The following is a 27,774-nucleotide window of genomic DNA, read 5'->3' on the forward strand; positions in this document are numbered from 1 at the left end:
TCTTCTCTAAGGCAGGTCCTAACTGAAGCCTCACACTTGAAATTCTTGAGCCATTTACTAGGAAGAGCAGCTGGCGTGGTTTCCTGTTGCCTTCCTTACGGTTTTTATCTTCAGAGTACCTCCTCCCAGGTGGGCTGCAACCAAGGCAAAAGAGCCCCACCTACCCTTTACAATTGGTGGGGGGGGGGGGGGGGGGGCGGTGCTCTCCCACTCCCATCAGACCCAAGTACCCCCGCTGGGCTTCAATCCAATATCAACCATTCTAACTCGGAGGCGGGAATGCTAACACAAAGCCAAAGGATTACTCCTATTATAGTAAGCCCAGTAAATTCAAAGAAACAATCTCAGTAACAAAGTGCACTAGTACTGACTGCTCCAACTCCTGATCTTGTGCTGACTGCTTTGCAAGCTGATCAAGTGTCAGAGGAGAGCAGCCACAGACAGGCACTGAGCAGCATCGCCTCAGTTATACTGGGACAGTCTGGCCAGTTTTAAACAATGTGCAGGTATATCAGTAGCAGACTGGAGTGCTTGAATAATGAGGAAAGTTGACTGGAACCACAAAATTACTTTGACAGATAATATATTATTTCAACATATCAAAGTAAAAGTTAATGGAATTTTATGCAGAAGACCAGGACCAAATGAAAACTGCAATTTTTTTTATTCATTCACGAGATGTGGGCGTTGCTGGCAAGGCCAGCATTTATTGCCCATCCCCAATTGCCATTGAAAAAGTGGTAGTGAGCTGCCGCCTTGAACCGCTGCAGTCTGTGTGGTGAAGGTACTCCACAGTGCTGTTAGTGAGGGAATTCCAGGAGTTTGACCCAGCGACAATGAAGGAACGGTGCTATATTTCCAAGTCGGGATGATGTGAGGGGAACTTACAGATGCCGGTGTTCCCATGCGCCTGCTGCCCTTGTCCTTCTAGGTGGTATAGATCGCGTGTTTGGGAGATGCTGTCGAAGCAGCCTTGGCGAGTTGTTGCAGTGCATCTTGTAGACGGTACACACTGCAGCCACAATACGCCGGTGGTGGAGGGAGTGAACGTTTAAGGTGGCGGATGAGGTGCCAAATGAAGCGGGCTGCTTTGTCCTGGATGGTGTCGAGCTTCTTGAATGTTGTTGGAGCTGCACTCATCCAGGCAATTGGAGAGTATTCCATCACACTCCTGACTTCTGCCTTGTAGATGGTGGAAAGGTTTTGGGGAGTCAGGAAGTGAGTCACTCGCCACAGAATGCCCAGCTTCTGATCTGCTCTTGTAGCCACAGCATTTACATAGCTGGTCCAGTTAAGTTCCTGGTCAATGGTGACCCCCAGGATGTTAGTGATGTGGAATTCTGCGATGGTAATGCCATTGAATGTCAAGGGGAGGTGGTTAGACTCTCTCTTGTTGCAGATAGTCATTGCCTGGCACTTGTGTGGCGTGAAATGTTACCTGCCACTTATCAGTCCAAGCTTGAATGTCGTCCAGGTCTTACTGCATGCGGGCACGGACTGCTTCATTATCTGAGGAGTTGCGAATGGAACTGAACACTGCAATCATCAGTGAACATCCCCACCTCTGACCTTATGATGAAGGGAAGGTCATTGGCGAAGCAGCTGAAGATGGTTGGGCCTAGGACACTGCTCTGAGGATTTCCTGCAGCAATGTCCTGGTGCTGAGATGATTGCCTCCAACAACCACAACCATCTTCCTTTGTGTTAGGTATGACTCCAGCATGTGGAGAGTTTTCACCCTGATTCCCATTGACTTCATCAAAGTCCAATGCATCAAAACTCTACTGTATAATAGAAAACATACTATACCAAACATTATCTTTAGATGTACTCATCTCTAGCTGTAGCATGGCAATTGTGACTTTAAAAAAAAAGTTTACTGAGCATTTAAAACCATTGGACTGGGAATATTTTATGCTCATGCTTTCAACAAGAATTCTACAGACTATAGGTGAATGGGGTGTAGTTTGGTACGCTGTAAGCCTGTGTCCGTATCAGGTATTTACCGATATGGAGTTTATTGTTCAGTTTTACAACAGGCATCAACTGGTTTCTTGGCACATTATATAGAGGACAAGGACTGACATTTCTGTTTATAAGTATCCATTACAAGTATCCATTACAATCCAGCAAGAGGCTGGTAAATATTACAATTATGAAGGTGTCCTTGGGCACTGCTTTTCTAAAGATTTTCTGGACAAAAGTTGAATTTAGAAATGTATTGATTTCTTCTAGTATTCAGTTATAATTTCTCCTGACCTCAAAAGCTCATAAATCTCGCAATATGTCAGGATTGGTTTTGCATCAGTGTTTTGCGGAGAGCTTTGCTTTTTTTACCAAGTTCCTTGCCTCCACTGCTGAAGCCAGTGAATGCCTAGGGTTTTATTTTACATCCTCTTTAATCTAACTCAAGTGGATGTAATTCATGCAAGTCTCAATAGTGAGGCAACTTGACAAAAAAAGGTAAGCCCAATCCTGATCTTACCGGACATCCACACACACACACACTTCCAGCAGAGGTCACTAAACAGCTATCAGGAGCAGAAACCCAGGCGACTGAGGCTAACTGTAGGCCTCTACCAGCACACCCTGCATAAGATTGCCTAATTCACCACAGGCCAGGAACATTCTTTTGACTGTATAAAAACGACAATTCACAGAATCAATTCTATGCGCCATTGGGAAATGAGAGTTTATCAATAAGACTACATTTAAATGTGCATTTGCTGAGTCAAAGGAAAATTCCTTGGTATCAGCTTTTGTACCGCGAATGCAAAATGCTACTTTACATAATCGGACTGAGGTAGCAATACAGGAGAGAGTGGATTAGAGAGGTTGAATGGTCTTCTCTCATTTCATGCTGTCTTATACTGTTACACAGTGAGCAACTCCATGTTTGAACCTCTCCAATCAGGTTTCCGCCCCTGCCACAGCACTGAAACGGCCCTAATCAAAGTCACAAGCGACATTCTTTATGATTACGATCGTGGTGCACTCTCTCGCCTCATCCTTCTCAACTTCTCTGCAGCCTTTGACATGGTCAATCCTCCTCCAACGCCTCTCGTCCGTGCCCTCGCCGAGCTCCACGCTTACCTACCCAGGTGTAGCCAAAGAATCTCCTGCAATGACTTCTCTTCCCACCCAACTCCATTACCTCTGCAGACCCCCAGGATCTACCCTTGGACCCCCTCCTACTTCTCATCTACATGCTGCCCCTCGACGACATCATCATCTGAAGACATGACGTTGGGTTCCACATGAACGCCGCGATACCCAGCTCTACCTCACCACCACCACTCTCGACCCCTCTACTGATTTTGCATTGTCAGCCTGTTTTTCTGACATCCAGTCCTGCATGAGCCGCAATTTCCTGCAGTCAAATACAGTTCCCACCACTTAATAACAGGAACGTTGGTGTTAACGTGATTTGCCTGCTATACACAGTGGACAGTAAAACCAGAAAGGTAAGCAACATTTTTTTTTTAAAACAGGAAATCTCCACTTAGCAACAGCTTCTTTTAATTGCTAGCAGTTGCATCCAGAATCTCATCAGTAAGGTAATTGCACTTTAATGAGGTGTTAACAGCTGATTGAAACTGCTTGAAGATATGACTGATATCAGCACAGCTTTTTCAACTGGTAAATACAGGTAAATCAAATACTTATTGAACTGCCCAAAATAGTTGGCCTGCTTAATACGTTATAAACGGCACCTTTGTAATTGATTCCTATGGTCATGGCAATGGTAAGCGCTATTTGCCCGATATAGGCAGCTTGGACAGTGCAAGTGGCAGGGACTGTATTGGGAAGACTGAAGCCATTGTATTCAGCCCCGACCACAAAGTCCATTCCCTCACCACCTGGCCACCGTCTCGGGCTGAATCAGAACCTTCACAACCTCTGCGTCCTGTTTGACTTTGAGCTGAGTTTCTGACCCCATATCCTCTCCATCACAAAGACCGTCTACTTCTACCTTCGTAACATTGCCATTTCCGGCCCGGATATGGAAACCTTCATCCTCCAAACTCGACTCTCCTGGCCAGCCTCCCATTCTCCATAAACTTGAGCCCATCCAAAACTCTGCTGCCTGTATCCCGCATCAAGTCCCACTCACCCATCTCATTGTGTGTGCTTGATGACCGACATTGGCTGCCAGTCCACCAAAGCCTCAAATTTAAAATTCTCACCCTCGTGTTTACATCTCTCCAGGGCTTCACCCTTCCCTGTCTCTATAACCTCCTCCAACGTTACAATCCTCCGAGAACGCTACGTTACTTCAATTCTGGTCGCTTACGCATCTCCCACTCCTTTCGCCTTACTGTTCATGGCCGTACCTCCAAGAGGCCCGAACCTCTGGAATTCCCTCACTAAACTCGGCCTCTCCAACCCCTCCTCCTATCAGACCATCCTTACAACCAACTCTTTGACCAAGCTTTTTGTCATCCCTCCTAATATCGCCTTCTTTGGGTCTGTGCCAATTTGTGTCTACGTTACTGTTAAGTGCCTAAGGATGTTTTCCTACATTAAAGGCACTAGGCAAATGTAAGTTGTCATTGTTGTTGTTGTGTATTAAATCTATGTCCATAGTTTAAGATAAAGGGAGGAGGGGATGGAAGAAAACATCAGCTTGGGTTCCTGCTCCTGATCATTAAAAAGACTCCTGTTGGAAAGTGCAAAAGTGCAGGTCGGATCAGGACACAATCGTCATTTTTGTTCATTTTTTTCTCCTCAAAGCTATCAAGTAACTATCACAAAACAAACCAATCAAATCTTTTTCAGAGACTGAGGTTTGCTTTTTGCTCCTTTCCTACAGCTTGATTATTTTCCATTGGGCATTCCTGGCCAATATTTGTCAAGCTTATATGCCTGCAGAACAGCTGGTAGAGGCCCAGCTACACCCCCCCACTCCACTCCCCTCCTCCCAACGCCATCACCCTGCCCCGCACCAAACCACCAAGGAAGCTCCAGAGATCCAAGCACAATGTGAAAGTGGCGGAATCCTGACCGTTGCACCTGCGGAAAGGGTGTTCCGGAGGAGGGATGTAGGACATAGTTCAGGAAAATTGTCCCTAAACTCTTTTGAATGTCTAGCCACCTAGGGAATAATTCTCCATGCAGCAATTAGGTTGAACACTTGAGAGTGTAGCCCTACAAATATAGCAGTTTTATTGTTGGTCACAGAGCCATAACTAAAGAGCATTCTTTTTTCCAATGTTAATGTTAAATAAAATGTGCATTTCGCTCTGTGAACAATAACCTTATTACATGCTAGAATCAGTATACAGAAGAGCCACGAGGATGAATCCTAGTGTCAATGGTCTGAGTTTTGAAAAAAGACTGGATAAACCTGTGCTTTTCAACTTAGAAAGGCAGCATCTGAGAGGTAAATTATGGATGTATACAAGGTTGTTAAAGGAATACAGAACGGTAAACCCAGAATATTATTTTAAATTCTGCTGAAACCCTCATCCGTGCCTTTGTTACCTCTAGACTTGACTATTCCAACGCACTCCTGGCCGGCCTCCCACATTCTACTCTACGTAAACTTGAGTTCATCCAAAACTCGGCTGCCCGTGTCCTAACTCGCACCAAGTCCCGTTCGCCCATCACCCCTGCGCTCACTGACCTACATTGGCTCCCGGTTAAGCAGCGCCTCTATTTCAAAATTCTCATCCTTGTTTTCAAATCCCTCCATGGCCTCGTCCCTTCCTATCCCTGTAATATCCTTCAGCCCCACAACCCCCAAGATATCTGCGCTCCTCTAATTCTGCCCTCTTGAGCGTCCCTGATTATAAATCGGTCAACCTTTGGTGGTCGTGCCTTCTGATGCCTAGGCCCTAAGCTCTGGAATGCCCTCCCTGAACCTCTCCGCCTCTCTTCATCCTTTAAGACGCTCCTTAAAACCTACCTCTTTGACCAAGCTTTTGGTCACCTGGCCTAATTTATCCTTATGTAGATCGGTGTTAAATTTTTGTCTTAAAATACTCCTGTGCAGCGCCTTGGGACATAAGTTGTTGTTGTAAATTAGTGAGAATAGGGCAAGGGAACGCAGATTCAAATTAGTAAAAAAAATGCATTTAGTACTAATATCAAGAGTAATCAATGTATGGAGATGCAGCTAAGAGTGGATGCAAATACCCTCAAAGCATTTTAGAAACAATTAGACGATCCAATGGAGACTCTTTAGGATCTATCAGGATAGGGGCACGGTGGCATAGTGGTTAGCACTGTTGCCTCACAGCACCAGGGACCCGGGTTCAAATCTGGCCTCGGGCGACTGTCTGTGTGGAGTTTGCACATTCTCCCCGTGTTTGCGTGGGTTTCCTCCGGGTGCTCTGGTTTCCTCCCACAGTCCAAAGATGTGCGGGTTAGGTTGATTTGGCTATGATAAATTGACCCTTAGTGTTAGGGGATTAAATACGTGGGGTTACGGGGATAGGGTGGGATATGTGTCGGTGCAGGCTCGATGGGCCGAAATGGCCTCTATCTGCACTGTAGATTCTGTGATTCTGAGATGAATTTGCATGGGCTGCATGGTCTCCCTCATCCATAACTATCTTGTGATTTTATTAGGTGAAAGATATACATTAGTTTATCCGCCTATTGCAATCAGAGTGTCAGTCCCAGTTCTGCATTCCTTTCCACATAAGCGTAGATCAAGAAAGTATGGAGAAGCTGACATTAGTTTGAAGTCTACATTGCATCAGATTAGGATGAATATAAATGAGGGAATACTCACTGTTTTCCTTTCCATTTTCAGGTCATGAGAATACCTCATGAGCTCTCCATAGACTCTGTGGCCTATTTCTTCAGCAACAACTTCACGTTGGCCTGCATAGTCATTGAGTTCATTGAGAACTTGAAAGAAGGATTGACAATAGGAAAATCTGCAGAAAAATACAATAATTAGAATTAGTGTATCCAGAAGTATTGTCTAGTGGCTCTGCTGGGTATAGAAAGTGGTACCAATTTATACAACAAAAATGTAAAGAATCAAAATCAATTAAGTCAAATTTTGACTCAGTTAATAAGAAACGTGTGTTCCTTGCTACACTCTCTTGAATTAACCAATGTCTCCATAAATTGCTAATACAGGATGGTAGCAGCATCAGCCATATAGGAAAATCACATCTTAGACAACAAATAGTTTGGATAATCTGCCAATGGTCAAAGAACATAGATTAGTCATGTAATTGAGCAAACAAATGGGAAATTAAATTTAACACTTAAATGTAAAATGTTGCATATTGGATGAAATTGGGTGAAATCTGAGCAACATTAAGTGTACACTGAAGAGTATAGAATTAGGGCAAAACGGGGAAGGAGAGGTGGGAGTAGTGGTAGACATGTCACTTTCAAGGTCTAGACATAATGGAGAAGCAATTAAAAATGCAAATAAAATGTTGAGATACTTGATCAGAAAAGTAAAATACAAATCCTCTCCACCGCCGTCATATTGCCTGCCTCCACCCCTATCCTCAGCCCATCTGCTCTAATCAGAGGACAGTGTAACCCAGTTGTGTTTGGAAATTGCTGTATTGGTCCTTGAGAAGGTAATGAGTGAATGGCAGGGTAGGTGTGAAAAGTGTAAAAACATTCTTGACCCATGAAGTATAGAACCAGCGGCCTCGCCCATCGTGATCAAGAACGGTGGAACACCCATTGCACTGCTTTCACAGGAACGCAGGATTGAGAGACGAAAAAGGACCCAGGCCTATCTAGTTTGCCTTCCACCATCCTGGTAGTTGCATGATACAATGATAAGGGTGTTGTTGGCTAATTATAGCAATTAATCTCTATCAACAAGTCTACAACAGACCCAGAAATGACACGTGGGAAGCCCCAGTGGTTGGGAGCTTTGGGAACCATTGGTTCAAAGTCACCTTTTCCCTCCCAAGAAGGCTGCACTCACCACACGTCATGTTTCAAATTACTCATGTACTGTAGCGCAAAATGTTGTTTTCTGAAAGAAATCTATCTAATTTACGTTTGATTCAATGACCCTCTTGCATGCTGAAAATGATTGCCTTCTGACACCAACAAGAGTACGGATGGCAAGACTGCCACGCCAGATAAAGAAAATAAAACCTCTAGGAATAATTCACTACCTGCTGGAGTGAGACTCCACAGATTCATTGGTCCCTTACGTCGAGTGTCATGCCAGGACAATAAATTACATAATTCCTAGCATCTTCTACAACATTAATTACCAGCCCTAAATGGCTGCAGTGAGAATAACTCGTAGTAATGTCGTAAATCCAGCAACGTTATGATCACCATTAAGTTCAACGGGGAGCCTCAAGGCGAGAGTGAACTTTTATCAGCTTTGGCGAGGCTCATGGCAGAGCAGTGCAAATCATCCATCTCTTTCACACGGCAAATTGCTAGATATTTTACAAATTATTAATGGCATGCAACCTTTATGCATCATTCCAATAGCGCAACTTTACAGCAAATTCTGGCACAGTTTATCTATAAAATAAACCCAGTACAGGGGAGTTTTGCTCTATGGAACTCAGAAAAACTTTTCTTCCTTCCAGACACCATTTTAATCAGCTGTGGCTCAGTGGCAGCACTTTTGCCTGAGTCAGAAGGTTGTGGGTTCAAGTCCCACTCCAGAGACTTGAGCACAGAAATCTAGGCTGACTCTCCAGTGCAGTACTGAGAGAGTGCTGTACTGTCGGAGGTGCCGTCTTTCGGATGAGACATTAAACCGAGGCTCCGTCCGTCTGCTCTCTCAGATGGACGCAAAAGATCCTATTATGAAGAAGAGCAGGGGAGTTAGCCAATATTTTTCCCTCAATCAACATCTAAAAAAAAGTTTATCTGGTCATTATCACATTACTGTTTGTGGGAGCTTGCTGTGCGCAAATTGGCTCCTGCATTTTCTGAATTCCGTAGAGCAACACTCCCCTGTACTGTGTTCATTTTATAGATAGCACAACTTTACAGCAATTTCTAGCCCAGTCTATCAAAATAATGCACAAAGGTTGCACACCATTATTAATTTGTAAAATAACTAGCATTTTCCGGTGGTCGTGAAAGGCGCTATATAAATGCATGTCTTTCTTTTCTTTAAAGATGAAGCACGTGGCTCAGAGAGCCAAATCATCCAAATGAAGCTGCTTTGAAATTCATTTGATCTTCTCCCTTCTTAGGCAGTCCCTCAGAACCGAGGATGACTTGCTTCCACACTAAAAATGAGTTCTCAGGTGACTGATGAGTCCAATGCGAGACCGACAGTCTCTGTCACAGGTGGGGTAGATGGTAGTTGAAGGGGCGGGTGGGTGGGGTGCTTGGGTTGACGTGCGCTCCTTACACTTGGCTTCTGCTTGCTCCCAGCAAAAGAGACTCGAGGTGTTCGGCGCCTTCCCGGATGCTTCTCCTCCACTTTGTGCGGTCTTGGGCCAGGGATTCCCAGGTGTCAGTGGGGATGTTGCACTTTTTCAAGGAGGCTTTGAGGGTGTCCTTGAAGCATTTCCTCTGCCCACCTGGGGCTCTCTTTCCGTGCCGGAGCTCCGAGAAGAGCGCTTGTTTTGGGAGTCTCTTATTGGGCATGCGGACGATGTGATCCGTCCATCGAAGCTGATCGAGTGTAGTCAAAGCTTTGATGCTGGGGATGTTGGCCTGAGCAAGAACACTGACATTGGTGTGCCTATCCTGCCAATGGATTTGCAGGATCTTGCAGAGGCAGCATTGGTGGTACCTCTCCAGTGCTTTGAGGTGCCTGCTGTACATGGTCCATGTCTCTGAGGCATACAGCAGGGCGGGTACCACTACTGCTCTGTAGACCATGAGCTTGGTGCTGGGTTTTGAGGTCCTGGTCTTCAAACATTCTCTTCCTCAGGCGACCGAAGGCTGCACAGGCACACCGAAGGCGGTGTTGGACTTCGTCATCGACATTTGCGCCCTTGTTGACAGTAGGCTCCCGAGGTATGGAAAGTGGTCCGCGTTGTCCAAGGCCTTGTCGTGGATTTTGATAATCGGGGGGCAGTACTGTGTGGCGGGGGCAGGTTGGTAGAGGACCTTTGTCTTACGGATGTTTAGTGTAAGGCCCATGCTCTCATACGCTTCGGTGAAGGTGCTGACGATGGTTTGGAGTTCAACCTCCGAGTGAGCGCAGATGCAAGCGTCGTCTGCATACTGTAATTCGACGACAGAGGATGGGACGACCTTGGATCTGGACTGGAGGCGACGAAGGTTGAACAGTTTCCCGTTTGTTCTGTAAATTAGCTCCACTCCAGTGGGGAGCTTACTGAGGGTGAGACGGAGTATTGCAGCAAGGAAGATCGAGAAGAGCGTTGGTGCGATGACACAGCCTTGCTTGACCCCGGTTCGCACGTGAATTGGGTCTGTGGTGGAACCGTTGGTCAGGATCCCGGCTTGCACGTCGTCATGAAGTTATTAGCCAATTTTCCGGTGGTCGTGAAAGGCGCTATATAAATGCAAGTCTTTCTTTTCTTTAAAGATGAAGCACGTGGATCAGAGAGCCAAATCGTCCAAATGAAGCTGCTTTGAAATTAATTTGATCACAGACTCATGATCTGGCAAACAGACGAAGCTGGCCTGTCCTCACTAAAAGCATCCAACTAGCAATCTGGTCTGCAATACAAATATTCTTTTCTTTTAAAGCAGGGAACCTGGTCAAATTCCTAAACTGAGGGGCCAAGTGGATTAGATATATAGGCCAGGTTAGCCGAGATTAAGGAGCCAGGTCTGTTTAGTCGGAGCCAAGACACCAAAGACAGACACGGGGTCTTGAATGTTGCGATTCAAACCCTACAAGGCCTAGGATAAGGTGATTCAAGAACTACACGAAGAAATTGCTCAACTGTTTTGAGCATACACAATCAGAACCACTAAAATCCAAGACTGCTAATAACTTGACCAGTCCGCTCCAGCTACATAGGTCAGATAGTGACGTCACCTATTTCATGAGCACAAGTCTGAGGCGCAAAGAATTACAATGAGGAGATCATGCACAGCTCTGCATTTCCTTGGACTGGCGTGTGCCTTGTGCAGATTTCATTATTCTTATATTCACGTGATTCACAGTTATGTTTTCTTTGAGTATTACCTTCTTATGGTGCAAAAATCAAGTCAACTGTGACTTGTAACAACCACAACAACTTGCAGTTATACAATGCCGTTAACATAGAAAAAGTTTCCAAAGTGCTTCACAGAGGCATAATCAAAAGGATGGATGCCAATTATATATAAATAAAAAAACTATTGAAGCATAATTTCCTTCTGGCTCCAAATCACAATATATCTCAAAATGTTGGAATCTGCACCAAAAAAAAATCAAACTTTTCTGGAAAGCATGGACTCATAACCCCCCTCCCCCCAGGAAACATTTTACACGATCAGGACTCACTTCCCCCGTCAACAATTTCTAAATCCACTGCAAAAACTGCACCTTGGCATACTTTCGTTTTTTCCCTCCAAGTGGTAGCACTCTTGCCTCCGAGTCAAAAGGTCGCAGGTTCAAGTCCCACTCCAGAGACTTGAGCACATAATCCAGCCCGACACCATAGTCGGACTGTCAGAGGTGCCGTCTTTCGGATGAGACACGAAACCGAGGTCGCGACTGCACTCTCAGATGGACGCAAATGATCCCATGGCACTATTGAAGCAGAGTAGGGGAGTTCTTCCTAGTGTCCTGGCCAATATTTATCCCTCAACCAACATCACCAAAACAGATTATCTGGTCATCATCTCATTTCTCTGTGGAACCTTGTTGTGCGCAAATTGACTGCAAGATTTCCCTACATTACAACAATTACTACACTTCAAAAGTATTTAATTGGCAGCAAACCTCAGACATCCGGAGGTTGTGAAAGGTGCTATATAAATGCAAGTTCTTTCTTCCTCTAGCTGCAGTTTAACTTATGACACGTTCTTTATGCACCCATTAAAACAATTGATTTTTTTTTTTTTTTTAAAGACTTACATAAAAAAAACAGTAATTCCTGAGATCCGATTTAGAGAGTTCAATTATTTGGTGGCCTTGACCAGAGCCATTTATCATGGCTGTTTTTTCAGTTGCAAGTTGTTTTTTGAATTGTCAGCATTTTTAGGATCAAGTCAGCTATTTTTGAAGCTGTTCATTGCTTTTCTGGGTTTTGTAGGTTGGGACGTATTCATGCAATTATATTCAAGGCTGTTTCTGTATATAGCTTTTTGGGGACTTGCAATGAATTTATATTCTACAGGAAACTTTGGTTTGATCCACCGGCAAAATTCAGGAGTCGGTTCAGTAAGTTTTTTTTTCTTTTCATTGCTTTTTTTTCCCCCACCAGTCAGGCTCTGCAAGGTCTAGCTAAAGCTGTTGCTTAGCTACAGAGACGCTTGCAAGCTACGGCCGACTGTTTAGAAGCTGTTGAAGCAACAGGGTTTGTTGCTAGATACGGAGCTCAAAAGCTCCGTATGTTTTAACATTAGCGCTGGTTTGTCCGGCAGTTTTGATGGGACGGCAACAGCTCGGTCCCGTCGGTGCCGGATATCACAAAGTTTCCTGTATTAGTTTACCTTGTAATAAAACCATTTTTCTCCTCGAGGTCTGCCGGACAAAATCAGTGTCTGTGCAGATAACTAAACTTTACATGGGTGTCAGAAGTCTGATAATATATCCACTAAATGCAAAATGAAAGGCAGTGAGAACCTATATAAACTATTAATCCAAGTTGAAGAGTTCTCGATATGTGAGAAAATAAATCGGTTGGTGCAAACACCTGTACTGCAGATGGAAACATTATCAAAATGTTCCCAAATGAGAGATAAGTCAAGCTAAATTAAATTAATTACTGTAGCTCCTCCAGTGAAATTTAATTTCTCCATGCCTGAAGAATGGCCAAGCTGGAAGAGAGATTAAAATATTATAGAATTGTGTCAGGACTAGTTGAAGGAGATTAAATTAAACAAATAAACATGCTGATTTACCGTATGGGTGATAAAGCAGAGGATATTCTGGCATTGTTCAACCCGACAGATGATGAAAGTAAAAAGCATTATACAGCAAAGAGAAAGTCGATGGGCAACTCATCAAGAAAAATTTGATGTATGAAAGGATAAAAATCTCATGAAAGGTAACATCATACAGAGAGAGCCCGCAGAGCATTTAGATTAGCTGAACGCTGGGAGTACAGGAGAGTTGTGTCCAAAGAAGAAATAATCAGAGAAACTAGCAGTGGAAATGCTAGATAGGCCTCGACTGCAAGTCTGCAGTTAGATGTGAACCCGAGATGGTAATGATGCAGATACATCAGAAAGAAGCTACAAAACAGCAAATGTCAGTACTGAAAGCGTGATCATCAATGAACACCGCAAGTCAACAGCATCTATAGATGGAATCCAGCAGTGACAAAATGGGGGCATCGTGTTTAGCACTAAAATCAGCTTTAAGCTCAACAGTGGTGCACAAGCCAATGTCATAACACAGGAACAGTACAAGAAAATGTAGCTCAAGAACAAGTCATTAGAGCCATCGTTTATTAAATTGGGATAATTCATTAAACGCAAAAGGTGGATGAAAGAAACGCTGCCATCCATTTAGGGAAGCAAGTTTGTTTCAATCCTTCAAATGGCGAAGCATGATTCTTGTAAGAATGTGTGTGTGGTAAAAGACCTGGTAACAAGAAATGTGAGAACAGACCAATTTGCCAATACTTCACCTACAAATATACTCAAGAGTACAGTGATAAGACTGATGTTTTCTGTCACATACTAGGGGATTATAAATGAAGTTAAATCCAAAAGTACCACTTGTAGTCCATACACATAGGAGAGCACCCCAGCATTACATTTTGGAGTACATGAAACTTTGTGTTATCCGGAGGCTAAATGTCCGGCAAGCTCGAGCCACCGACAAAAATCAGGAGCCGTTTTGTTAGGTTTTTTTTCTTCTCGTGGCTTTTTTTTCCTATCATGGCTTTTTTTTTTCCAACAGTCAGGCTCTGCAAAGTCTCTGTAGCTTAGCAACAGCTTCAGAGAGACGCTTCCAAGGTACGGGCCGACTGTTTAGAAGCTGTTGCTAAGCAACAGTGTTCGTTGTCAGATACGGAGATGAAAAGCTCCGTATGCTTCAACATTAACGCTGGTGTGTCCGGCAGTTTTGAGGGAACGGCAACAGCTCGGTCCAGTCGGTGCCGGATAGCACAAAGTTTCCTGTATATGGAAAACATGAGTGTAATCAAAAAGGTAATAGAACCAAAACCATGCTTTAACTTTGCAATAATGGTTGATAAGAAAAATTCCAATCAGGTTTACGTATGCATCGATCTCAAAGACTTAAACAAAGCAATCATGTGGACACTCTTACCCAGTGGCAACAATTGATGGGGACAGCAGTAAGCTAACCATATTTGACAGCCCACTTAGTCAATGATGATTCACATGCATACCACTTATAGCCTCAACAGTACAGGAAGTATTCCAGCAAAAAATTCATGAAGCTGTAGACTCAAGTGAATCATACTAAAGTCAATTCTATTTGTTGTTCAAACTATACAAATGCACATGACAAATAGCCAGCATCTCAGAACACTACTTCAGAGCTGCAAAGATAAAAGATTGAGGCTCAATAGGAGAAAATGCAAGTCACAGAACCATGGTTCCGATGCAAGGTCATCGACCTGAAACGTTAACTGTTTTTCTCTTCACAGATGCTGCCTGCCCTGTTGAGTATTTCCATCATTTTCTGTTTTTATTTCATGGGTAAATTGAACTACTTATGAAATTTGCTCCAAGACTAAAGTGGTGACGGACTACAATGTACTTTTCAAATGAGATGCAAACCTTGATAAAGCTTTCAAAGAAACAAAAACTAATCTCAAAATTTCAAGGGCTAGCGTTAGAGGAAAGAGGTCACACGAGTTGACACAAAGGCCAATATAGATGCCATGATCCTCCAACATGCCAAACCTGTGAAATAAATCTCACACCAAAGCCAAAAATAAATAAATCGTACACAAATAAATATGTTTGTTACTGTGAAGGGTGTTGGAAAAAAATCCATCATTATATACGCAGTCATAGTGTCAAAGTGGAAACAGACTATAAACTCCTTGACAGCATCATGAAAAAGCCATTATCTGCAGCACCACCATGACTGTAGAGCATGATCTTTAAACTTCAAATGCACAACTTGGATGTCCAGCAAAATCTTGGGAATGAAATTCCAGTTACGGACTCACTCTCAAGAACCTATCAGCTAAACAATGAAACAGGGAAAAACAGCAACTTGCATTTATATAGCACCTTTAACATAGTAAAACATCCCATGGCGCTTCACAGGCATATTATCAAACAAAATCCAACATCAAGCCACATAAGGAGATATTAGGACAGTTGACCAAGAGGTAGGTTTTAAGGAGCGTCTTAAAAGGAGAGAGGTAGCGAGGCGGAGAGGTTTAGTGAGGGAATTCCAGAGCTTAGGGCCTAAGCAGCTGAAGGCACGGCCACCAATAGTGGAGTGAAGAAAATTGGGGAGGCACAAGAGGTTAGAATTGGAGCAGCAGAGATCTCGGAGGGTTGTAGAGCTGGAGGAGGTTACAGAGATAGGGAGGGGCGAGGCCATGGAGAGATTTGAACACAAGGATGATCATTTTAAATCTGAAGCATTGCTGGGCCAGGAGTCAATGGGCCTGGCATGAGTGGAGACATTCAGGAGGTTGTACAGTCATGCATAGTGAGTCAGGAAAACCAGAAACCACAAAAAAGAGTGAGTGATATTGCAGGAAAAAACAAAAAGGATGTGGCAAATGCTCCCTTCAGATTTGTTCATGGGTAACAATATAACCTATTTGTTATTACAGCCATTACTTTCAAGTGATACTCTTGGCAGACATAATGAAATCACCATCATCAATGGGATGAATGTAATCATAGCAAGGCATAGTGTGTTTAATTCAATGACTGCAGACAGTGGACCACAATACAGTCGCTGAGCTCAAAGACTTTGCGGAACTGTGCCAATGTACACCATACATAATCCAATGGTCTTGCTGAGAGGTATGTGCAGATCACATTACATCCAATCTCAAAAAGCTCCAGCCAGAAGTGAAAGATCCAAAAACTATGCACAAGTGTCTCCAAAACAACCAGCTCACGCAGGAATATGATTCAGCAACAAAACTTCTAAAATTTTTGAAGAAAGGTGGTACAGAAAGCGTTAAAGATTTTACTACATCAGAACCAATGATGCATCATAACATTGCAAGTGAAAGCTGCTCTGCAATCTAATCCACCTGTGATATACCTATCAATTCGTCCAATAAAAAGCGACGAGTTAGGAACGTAACTAAAGGTTTTTATTGACTAAATAACAGAGCCCACCCTCGTGGGTGATCGGGTCCAACAAGGAGGAATACCAGCCAGTCGACTACCTTTATACCTGGGCAGGTAGGTGGAGCCATGGGCGGAGTCGGAGGTGGTCAGCCCAGGTATAACAGCGCGACAAGAGGCGACCTCGTATAGTGATACAACAGTGAGAACAGTGAGAACAATACAACAGTGATAACTATAGTGTAACGATAGTGAACGATAAAAGTGGTTTACCACATTCACCCCTTGTTTAGATTTGAGTCCGGCGGGGTGAAGTGTACTACCAGTTCTGGTATGTCAGTCTGTCCGGAGGCCTCGTAAGCCTCTCCGATCGTCGCAGCGGCGGTGCTGCATTATCCGGTGTTAATGCTGGTGTCTGCGTGGTCGGCGAAGGCTCGTGGGGTTCCGGCATGCCGTCTACCTGGGCTGGAATTGGGGGGGTGGTGGGGGGGGGTAAAGGTGGTGTCTCCGGAGTGCCCGAGGGTGCGAGGTCTCGTAAGGAGACAGTGTCCTCCCGCCCGTCTGGGTAAGCCACGTAGGCGTACTGGGGGTTGGCGTGCAGGAGGTTCACCCTCTCGACCAGGGGGTCCGTTTTATGGGCCCTCACGTGCTTTCGCAGCAAGACGGGCCCCGGAGAGGTCAGCCAGGTTGGTAGAGTGGTTCCCGTAGTCGACTTCCGGGGGAAAACAAACATTCGTTCATGGGGGGTGGCGTTAACGGCAGTGCAAAGTAGTGACCGGATGGAGTGCAGCGCTGTCGGGAGGACTTCCTGCCAGCGGGAGGTTGGGAGGCCCTTAGACTTTAAGGCTAAGAGGACGGCCTTCCATACCATCGCGTTCTCTCTTTCCACCTGGCCGTTCCCTCGGGGGTTGTAGCTGGTGGTCCTACTTGCTGCAATACCTCTCGCTAGTAGGAACTGATGGAGTTCCTCGCTCATGAAGGAGGAGCCCCGGTCACTATGTATATAGTTCGGGAACCCGAACAAGGCGAAGAGGTCGTTCAGGCACTTGATGACCGTGGTACTGGTCATGTCTGGGCAGGGGAAGGCAAAAGGGAAACGGGAGTACTCATCAACGATGTTGAGGAAGTACACATTGCGGTCAGATGACGGTAGAGGCCCCTTAAAGTCGATGCTCAGGCGCTCGAAGGGGCGGGTGGCCTTGATCAGGCTTGCTCTGTCCGGCCTATAGAAGTGCGGTTTGCACTCGGCGCAGGTCTGGCAGTTCCTGGTCATGGTCCTGACCTCCTCGATGGAGTAGGTCAGGTTGCGGGCCTTAATGAAATGGTAAAGTCTGGTGACCCCGGGGTGGCAGAGGTCGTTGTGGAGGGTCTGAAGTCTATCAATATGCGCGCTGGCGCATGTAATTCGTGAAAGAGCATCAGGGGGTTCGTTCAGCTTACCTGGCCGGTACAAGATATCATAATCGTAGGTGGATAGCTCGATTCTCCACCTCAAGATCTTGTCATTCTTGATTTTGCCCCTCAGCTTGTTATTAAACATGAAAGCAACCGAACGTTGGTCGGTGAGGAGGGTAAATCGTTTGCCTGCCAGGTAATGCCTCCAGCGCCGTACCGCCTCCACAATTGCCTGGGCTTCCTTCTCGACCGACGAGTGTCGGATCTCGGGGCCCTGTAGGGTCCTTGAGAAGGCGGCCACCGGCCTCCCCTCCTGGTTAAGGGTAGCGGCTAGGGCGAAGTCGGATGCATCGCTCTCCACTTGGAAGGGGATGGACTCATCCACTGCGTGCATTGTGGCCTTGGCTATGTCTCCCTTGATGAGGGAGAAGGCCGCGCACGCTTCCTCCGTGAGGGGGAAGGATGTGGACTTCATGAGGGGTCTGGCTTTGTCCGCATAATTGGGCACCCATTGGGCATAGTAGGCGAAGAGCCCCAGGGTTCTCTTCAGTGCCTTAGGGCAGTGGGGGAGGGGTAGCTCCATGAGGGGGCGCATTCTTTCGGGGTCGAGGCCGATGAGTCCGTTCTCTACTACACAGCCAAGGATGGCAAGGCGCGAGGTGTTAAACACACATTTCTCCTTATTGTAGGTGAGGTTCAGCCGTTGGGCCGTACGGAGGAATTTCTCCAGATTCACGTCATGGTCCTGCCGGTCGCAGGTGGTGACGTTATCTAGATAGGGGAATGTGGCCTGCAGTCCGTTCTGGTCAACCATCCGGTCCATCTCCCTTTGGAAGACCGAGACCCCGTTGGTGACACCGAAGGGGACCCTAAGGAAGTGGTATAGGCGCCCATTCGCCTCGAAGGCGGTGTACTGGCGGTCCTCGGGGTGGATAGGGAGTTGGTGGTAGGCCGACTTAAGGTCGATGGTCGAGAATACGCGGTATTGTGCAATCTGATTGACCATGTCAGATATGCGGGGAAGGGGGTATGCGTCCAGCTGGGTGTATCTGTTTATGGTCTGGCTGTAGTCGATGACCAGGCGATTTTTATCGCCGGTCTTAACGACCACGACCTGGGCACGCCAGGGGCTGTTGCTCCCCTCGATAATGCCCTCTTTCAGGAGGCGCCGCACCTCAGAGCTAATGAAGGCTCTGTCCCCAGCGCTGTACCGCCTGCTCTTGGTAGCGACGGGTTTGCAGTCGGGGGTGAGGTTAGCGAACAGGGAAGGTGGCGGCACCTTGAGGGTGAATAGGCTGCAGGTGTTACGCGGTGGGCGGTTTAACATTCGCTGGTTGTCGACTGAGTGGGGGGAGGGGTCCACCGTATGCTAGGGTTACACTTTGGAGGTGGGATTGGAAGTCCAGCCCTAGTAGGACGGCAGCGCAGAGCTGGGGGAGGACGAGGAGTTTAAAATTTTTATACTCCGCACCCTTAACCGACAAGGTCACAACACAGTAGCCGCTAATGTCCGTGGCGTGGGACCTCGATGCCATCGAGATTCGGTTGCGCGTTGGCAGGACAGGGAGGGAGTAGTGGCTCACTGTGTCTGGGTGGATGAAGCTCTCCGTGCTTCCGCTGTCGAACAGGCAGGTCGTGGCGTGGCCGTTTACTTTGATGTCCATCATCGACTTGGACAGGTGGTGTGGGCGGGCTTGATCCAGAGTGACGGAGGCTAGTGTGTAGGTAAGCGAGTCGTTGTCGTCTGTGGGCGAGGCGGTCGTCGGGTCCGGGGGCCCGGTGGCAGTCGGGCGTGGTGGGTAAAATGGCGTCTCCCACGAGGTAGGACAAAATGGCGGAGAAGATGGCTGCCCCCATAACTCACATGAGGCACTATTGGGGTCGGTTGCCTTGATCAAAGATGGCCACCCCCATGACTCACGTGTGGGGATGCTGGCCTCAGTTGCCTTGAAAGGAGATGGCCACCCCCACAGTTCGCATGAGGCACTGCTGGCCTCTGAAGATCCGCTCCTGCAGGCCTTAGAGAAGTGGCCTTTCTTCCTGCAGGTTGAGCAGGTAGAGTTCCTGGCTGGGCAGCGCGACCTCGGGTGCTTCTCCTGGCCGCAAAAGAAGCAGCCGGCGGCCCGATCGCGGGTGCCCGATGTCGGAGCCGGTACCGGGGGTGGCGGTCCCGGTCGGGTCCGGGACGCCGACGCTGAGGTAGGTCCCGGGGGCGGCGCTGCGAAGGGTATTGCGGTAGGGGTTGGGCCCGAGTCCCAGGGTCGCGAGCAGTACCTGGAAAACGCCTCCTGGTCCTGATGGGCCACCTCTAGGGAGAGAGCGAGGGCTTCAGCTTTGTCCAGGTCGAGGTCTTTAGCTTCAAGCAGTCTTTGCCGTGAGTAGTCGGACCGTAGGCCTTTCACAAAGGCATCGTGGATATTATCTTCTGTATTTTCAACAGCCGTCACCGCTTTAAAGTCACAGTTCCTGCCGAGTGCTCTTAGCGCCCGTAAAAATTCAGCTACAGACTCTCCTGGCTGTTGCGGGCGGGATCTCAGGAGGTGCCTGGTGTACATGTAATTTACCGGGCTCCGGTACTGCTGTTTCAGTAGGTTGATAGCGGCCTCGTATGTAGTCGTGTCCTGGATGAGTGCGTATACTCTCGGGCTCGCTTGGGCGTTCAGAACTCTTAGTTTGGATCTCTGAGGGACGCCGGATTCTTCCAGGTAGGATTCGAAGCAGTCCAGCCAGTGTTTGAAGTTGAGGGCTGAGTTTGCTGCCTGTGGGTTTAGATCCAGGTACGGTGGTTTGAGGGCTTGCAGCTAAGCCGGCTGGTGTAGCCCGGTGTCTGAAAGCTGCTGTGGCTGTGCTTCTGGGAGGGCTTCTGGCTGGCCAGTAGTAGACATCTTTAAAATTTAGTCAATAAAATTGATATACCTATCAATTCGTCCAATAAAAAGCGACGAGTTAGGAACGTAACTAAAGGTTTTTATTGACTAAATAACAGAGCCCACCCTCGTGGGTGATCGGGTCCAACAAGGAGGAATACCAGCCAGTCGGCTACCTTTATACCTGGGCAGGTAGGTGGAGCCATGGGCGGAGTCGGAGGTGGTCAGCCCAGGTATAACAGCGCGACAAGAGGCGACCTCGTATAGTGATACAACAGTGAGAACAGTGATAACAATACAACAGTGATAACTATAGTGTAACGACATTAGTCAAAAACTAGCTCCCTAAGAAGGTAGGGACGGAATCGTCGGCGAACGTATACATGAATGGTCACGGAGCCAGACGACAATTTAAGAAAGCGAAGGTACAGTGACTGTTATTTAGCTTCTCAACAGAATGAACAAAGCAAGTAAGAGCTGCGGGTAAAATGGCCGAGGCCTTAAGGAGCCAGGAGCTTCCCCCAGCCAGAAGGATTGCTGGCCAAAAGAGGGAAATAAAGCTCACCCCAAAGGCAAGGGAAGAGAAGTTACATAGAAGCATAGGTGCAAGGAAGGCTAAATTAGTTCAGATAACTGGAAAAATGAAGATAATTGATCGTCTCATGGAAGATAATGCTAATATTAAGAAAGCTGAAGACATGATGTATTACGATTTCTCCAAGCTGCATGAAGAATTTAATATACTCAATGAAGATGTATTAGCACTTCTGTCTGAAGAAGAGGGAAACACTGATCAGCACGACTGGTTTGATCTTAAATTAACCAGCATTAAGGACTATATCAAGGCCACGGAGCAGTGGATGTTAAAAATTCGTCAAGATGCTGATACAGCAGAGAAAGATAAGGTTGACGATGAAGTCGGACCAGACGATAGCATTTCAGAGACTTCCGCCAGATCGAGCAAAAATCGAAAAGAAGGTAGCTCTGTTTCTGGACGCAGGTCAGTCGCTTCTACCACAAGCTCGGCGCGACGCATGAGAGCGGAGGCTGAACGGGCGGCGTTGATGGCGCGCGCAGCATCTTTAGATGAGAAGCAAGCTCTTGAACGGGAAGAGGCCCAACTGCAGGTCCAAGAGGCCCAACTGCAGGCTCAACTGCAGGCCCAACAGGCCCAACTGCAGGCCCAAGTGCAGGCCCAGCGGGCCCAGGTGCAGGCAAAGAAAGAACGGCTGGAGATGAAAACAGCTATCGAGGTCTCAGATGCCAGGTTGAGTGCGTACGAAGATTATGAAGGCTCACGGGACGGCGGGAGCCACTGCCAGTCAACGTTGCCACATAGAGTTGGATCCAGGGCACCTTCAAGAGTTACAACAGAGCCCGAAAGCAATTCCCCGGCATTACAGCGTGGAAGAGTGGCCTCTCCACTAACAGGAGCACGTGATGCTACCCCAGACGTCAGACGGTCTAGACTAGACCCTGCTGATGACCACCAGAGGCCTGAAGACACAGGGAGAAGCCTATACCGAGTGATGCAACGTCAGAACGAAATTACAGAGATGCTTGTAAAACAACAGAATCTGTTTCGACTCCCTCAAAGAGACATACCAGCGTTCCAAGGCGACCCACTCAAGTATAAGCCCTTCATCAGATCCTTTGAACAAGCCATTGACTCCAAGACAGAGAGCAGCAGTGATAAGTTGTACTACCTGGGACAGTACACCAGTGGTAAACCACAAGACCTGGTCAGAAGCTGTGAACACATGAGACCGGACCGGGGATACATAGAAGCCAGGAAGTTGCTGCAGGAGCACTATGGTAACGAGCTGAAGATAGCCACTGCATATATCGAAAAGGCTACCAAGTGACCACAGATCAGATCGGAAGACGGAGAGGCATTGAACGCATATGTTCTCTTCCTCATAGGATGTCGCAACACCATGGAGGATGTTGAATTCATGGAAGAGATGGACAATCCTACGACTATGAGAATCGTCATCTCTAAGCTTCCTTACAGGATGAGAGAACAATGGAGAAGAACAGCCTTTGAGATAATGGAGAGACGGAAAAGTAGAGCCAGGTTTGCAGACTTAGTGAATTTCATAGACAAACAGGCTAAAATTGCTAGGGACCCATTGTTTGGAAACATCCAGGATGTCAGCCCGACCACCAATGGAAGAGTGAAAGCCAAGCCTGCTGAATCAAAGACTCTCAGGAAAGGTGGTTCCAGGGGAAGCAGCTTTGCAACTATCGTCACTCAGGCCGAGGAAGAAAGGCCCCAGAACTCATCTCCCAAAGAGCAGCACAGTGACGCCTGCTAATGCCTTTCAGAAGCCATGCTTATTCTGCCAGAAGAATCATACATTGGATTTCTGCAGCGACATCAAAGCACAGCCACATAAGGACAGAATCGAATTCCTGAAGTACAACGGCCTATGTTTTGGATGTCTCTCTCAGGGGCACCCGAGTAGAAACTGTAAGCAAAGAACAACATGCAGAGAGTGCACTCGGAAACATCCCAGTCTGCTGCATATCCATAAAGAAGAACAAGTCTCTAAGAAGAGTGAAGAAAACAATACCGACGAGAAGGTTGTTTCAAGTGCTCTGGTGTCGCTAGAACCAGAGACTTGTGGACTCACTGGGGCCGGTGACAGTATTCTTGCCATCGTACCAGTAAGGATCAAGTCTAAGAGGAGTGAGAAGGTTGTGGAGACTTACGCCTTCATGGATCCAGGTAGTTCAGCAACGTTCTGCACAGAATCACTCATGCGACAGCTGAACGTTAGAGGCAGAAGAACAGAAATCCTATTACGCACCATGGGTCATGAGAAGCCAATGCAAAGCTATATCCTGTCAGACCTAGAAGTGTGTGGACTTGAAGAGAAGGACTTCATAGACCTGCCTAATGTTTTCACACAGAGGGAGATTCCTGTTAGAATAGGGAACCTAGCCCTGCAGAAGGATGTGGATAGATGGCCCTACCTAGAAAAGGTGTGTCTCCCATACATTGAAGCAGAAATTGGCCTATTAATTGGAACCAATGCCTACAAAACTATGGAGCCATGGCAGGTGATAAACAGCAAGGATGACGGACCCTACGCCGTCAGGACAGCCCTTGGATGGGTAATCAATGGACCGGTAAGGAGAGATGATGGCCACAAGTCGAACAAGGAGGAACGACAAAACGTCACAGTTAATCGCATCTCTATCGCAAGCATTGAAGAGCTGTTGATACAGCAGTTCAACGCAGACTTCTCAGAACGCAGCTGTGAGGAAAAGACAGAGATGTCACAAGAAGACCATCAGTTCATGGGTTTGATGACAAGGTCTACACAGTTCATTGATGGCCACTATCACATTGGTTTGCCACTGAGAAGACAGACCGTGAAGATGCCGAACAATCGCTGCATAGCAGAGCAACGCGCCATCAATCTAAAGAGAAAGCTGAACAAGAACCCCGACCTTCACGAAGACTACAAAGACTTCATGAGAAACATCATAGCGAAAGGCTATGCTGTAAAAGTGCCCGAAGAACAGTTGAACAGAGACGATGGAAGGGTCTGGTACATTCCTCATCACGGGGTGTATCACCCAAAGAAGAAAAAGATCCGTGTAGTGTTTGACTGCGCCGCCTCATTCAGAGGAACTTCATTGAATGACCAGCTGCTTCAAGGTCCTGATCTTACTAATACCCTCATTGGCATCTTGACTAGGTTTAGACAAGAGCTCGTTGCCATGATGGCAGACATAGAATCAATGTTCTACCAAGTCAGAATCCCTGACGAAGATGCTGATCTTCTGCGTTTCCTTTGGTGGTCAGATGGCGACGTTAGTGAAGCGATGGTGGAATGTAGAATGGCCGTACACCTGTTTGGAGCCACATCATCTCCCAGCTGTGCAAGCTACGCTCTCAGAAAAACTGCAGAAGATGGCAAGGGCAAAGCACCATCCGAGGCTGTGGAGAAAATCTTCAGAAACTTTTATGTCGATGACTGTCTGAAGTCCGTGTCAACAGAAGACGATGCCATTGCACTGTCAAGAGACCTTAGAACTCTGTGTTCGAATGGAGGATTCCATCTGACTAAGTGGATAAGCAACAGCAGAGCAGTTCTAGCTTCTATCCCAGAAAAGGAAAGAGCCACTGAAGTCAAAGATCTGGACCTGAGCCACGATGTCCTTCCTATCGAGAGAGCTCTTGGTGTACAATGGTGCATCGAGTCAGACACGTTCAACTTCAGGATAATGGTGAACGAAAGACCATCCACAAGACGAGGGATTCTCTCCGTGGTCAGTTCCATCTACGACCCTCTCGGATTCCTGGCACCACTCATTCTGCCGGTGAAGCTGATGCTACGAGAGCTGTGTAGAGACAAGAGAGGATGGGATGAAGATATCCCAGAAGGTCAAGCTCAGAGATGGCACAGATGGCTGACAGATTTGCAACAACTTTCTAGCTTCAACGTCAGTAGATGCATCAAGCCCGCGAGTTTTGGAGTTACAAAGACGGCTCAACTACATCATTTCTCGGACGCCAGTGAGGACGGCTATGGCACGGCTACCTACCTCTTGCTGACAAATCAACAGGGCCAGAAACATTGTGCCTTCCCCATGGGAAAATCCAGGGTGGCTCCGCTGAAGCAGGTCACCATCCCGAGACTGGAATTGATGGCAGCGGTTGTTGCAGTTAAAGTTGACCAGGTGATGCGTAAAGAGTTACAGCTCCCATTAGAAGAATCTGTCTTCTGGACGGATAGCACGACGGTGCTGAAGTATATAGAGAATGAGAAGATACGCTTCAAGACCTTCGTAGCAAACAGAATCTCATCCATTAGAGAAGCTACACAACCATCTCAATGGAGGTATGTAAACACCTCATTAAACCCAGCAGATCAAGCCTCACGGGGATTGAAGGCTGAAAACTTCATGAGGAGTGAAACTTGGATACAAGGCCCAAGTTATCTGCTGGAAACAGAGAGATCATGGCCAGAAAGACCAGATATGCCAAGTCAGATTACTGAAGACGACGTCGAAGTCAAGAGATCAGTCACAGTAAATTTCATAACTACGAAAGAGAACTTTGACACAGTGAACAAGCTTGTTAACCATTTCTCAGGATGGCACCAGTTGAGGAAAGCAGTTGCATGGTTTCTAAGGTTGAAAGAGTTGCTGCTACACCTGAGCGGTAAGAGAAAAGAGTACCGAGCCACTATCAGTCAGTCTGAAAGTAACCCTGATAAGCAGAGAATGCCTCTACAGCAGTATATGCATCAGCACAAGACCACATTGAGCAAGAATTCATTGACCGTGGAGGATTTGGCCAAGGCTGAGAAGGAGATAGTTTGCTTCAGTCAAAGACAAAGATACCCAGAAGAAGCCGAAGCTCTACAGCAAAATACTCCAATCAAGAAAGGTAGTCATATCTACAAGCTGGACCCTACACTGCAAGATGGAGTACTGAGGGTGGGAGGGAGACTAAACAAATCTGCTATGCCAGAGGAGGCCAAGCATCCTGCTATCCTTTCTAAGGACCTCCGGGTTGCTACTCTCATTCTTCAGCATATACACCAGAGTATTGGACACAGTGGGAGGAATCACGTGCTTGCGAAGCTAAGACAAAGATACTGGATTCCAGGAGCTAATTCCGTAAGAAAAATACTCTCTGAATGTATTGTTTGCAGACGGTTACACGCTAGAGCTGGGGAGCAGAAAATGGCAGACCTGCCTGAAGACCGTTTGTTACCAGACAAGCCCCCATTTACAAACGTAGGGGTGGACTATTTCGGGCCTTTCGAGGTAAAGCGAGGACGGAGCCTTGTCAAGAGATATGGTGTGCTTTTCACTTGTTTGACCATCAGAGCAGTTCATATTGAGGTGGCACACACGCTTGACCCTGATTCCTGTATTAACGCCTTGCGGCGCTTTGTCTGTAGAAGAGGACAGGTGTCCATTATGCGTTCTGATAATGGCACTAATTTCGTCGGAGCGGAGAGAGAACTACGGGAAGCTATTGAAGGTTGGAATCAGCTTAAAATACAGGAAGCCATGATGCAAACAGGAATTAAGTGGATCTTCAATCCTCCGGCTGCATCCCACCACGGAGGTGTCTGGGAAAGACAGATACGCACCGTAAGAAAACTACTCAGTTCTGTACTGAAGCAGCAAGCGCTGGACGACGAGGGACTCCAAACCGTTCTGTGCGAGGTCAAGAACCTATCAGCTAAACAATGAAACAGGGAAAAACAGCAACTTGTATTTATATAGCACCTTTAACATAGTAAAACATCCCATGGCGCTTCACAGGCATATTAGTGGAAACAGACTATAAACTCCTTGACAGCATCATGAAAAAGCCATTATCTGCAGCACCACCATGACTGTAGAGCGTGATCTTTAAACTTCAAATGCACAACTTGGATGTCCAGCAAAATCTTGGGAATGAAATTCCAGTTACGGACTCACTCTCAAGAACCTATCAGCTAAACAATGAAACAGGGAAAAACAGCAACTTGCATTTATATAGCACCTTTAACATAGTAAAACATCCCATGGCGCTTCACAGGCATATTATCAAACAAAATCCAACATCAAGCCACATAAGGAGATATTAGGACAGTTGACCAAGAGGTAGGTTTTAAGGAGCGTCTTAAAAGGAGAGAGGTAGCGAGGCGGAGAGGTTTAGTGAGGGAATTCCAGAGCTTAGGGCCTAAGCAGCTGAAGGCACGGCCACCAATAGTGGAGTGAAGAAAATTGGGGAGGCACAAGAGGTTAGAATTGGAGCAGCAGAGATCTCGGAGGGTTGTAGAGCTGGAGGAGGTTACAGAGATAGGGAGGGGCGAGGCCATGGAGAGATTTGAACACAAGGATGATCATTTTAAATCTGAAGCATTGCTGGGCCAGGAGTCAATGGGCCTGGCATGAGTGGAGACATTCAGGAGGTTGTACAGTCATGCATAGTGAGTCAGGAAAACCAGAAACCACAAAAAAGAGTGAGTGATATTGCAGGAAAAAACAAAAAGGATGTGGCAAATGCTCCCTTCAGATTTGTTCATGGGTAACAATATAACCTATTTGTTATTACAGCCATTACTTTCAAGTGATACTCTTGGCAGACATAATGAAATCACCATCATCAATGGGATGAATGTAATCATAGCAAGGCATAGTGTGTTTAATTCAATGACTGCAGACAGTGGACCACAATACAGTCGCTGAGCTCAAAGACTTTGCGGAA

General features: G+C 46.6%; 1 protein-coding gene across 1 annotated transcript in view; it reads right to left on the reverse strand.

Moving 5' to 3' along the window:
* fnbp1l (formin binding protein 1-like) overlaps positions 1–27,774 on the reverse strand; it is an 85,628-nt gene that overhangs the window by 47,450 nt on the left and 10,404 nt on the right. The window contains exon 3 of the mRNA XM_085978232.1: positions 6,740–6,887. Coding sequence (XP_085834358.1) covers positions 6,740–6,887 — 148 coding nt within the window. The remainder of the gene's footprint in view (positions 1–6,739; positions 6,888–27,774) is intronic.

The sequence above is a fragment of the Somniosus microcephalus genome, chromosome 3 (assembly GCF_052327205.1).
Source record: "Somniosus microcephalus isolate GS21.2 chromosome 3, FLI_Smic_1.0, whole genome shotgun sequence".
NCBI lineage: Eukaryota > Metazoa > Chordata > Chondrichthyes > Squaliformes > Somniosidae > Somniosus > Somniosus microcephalus.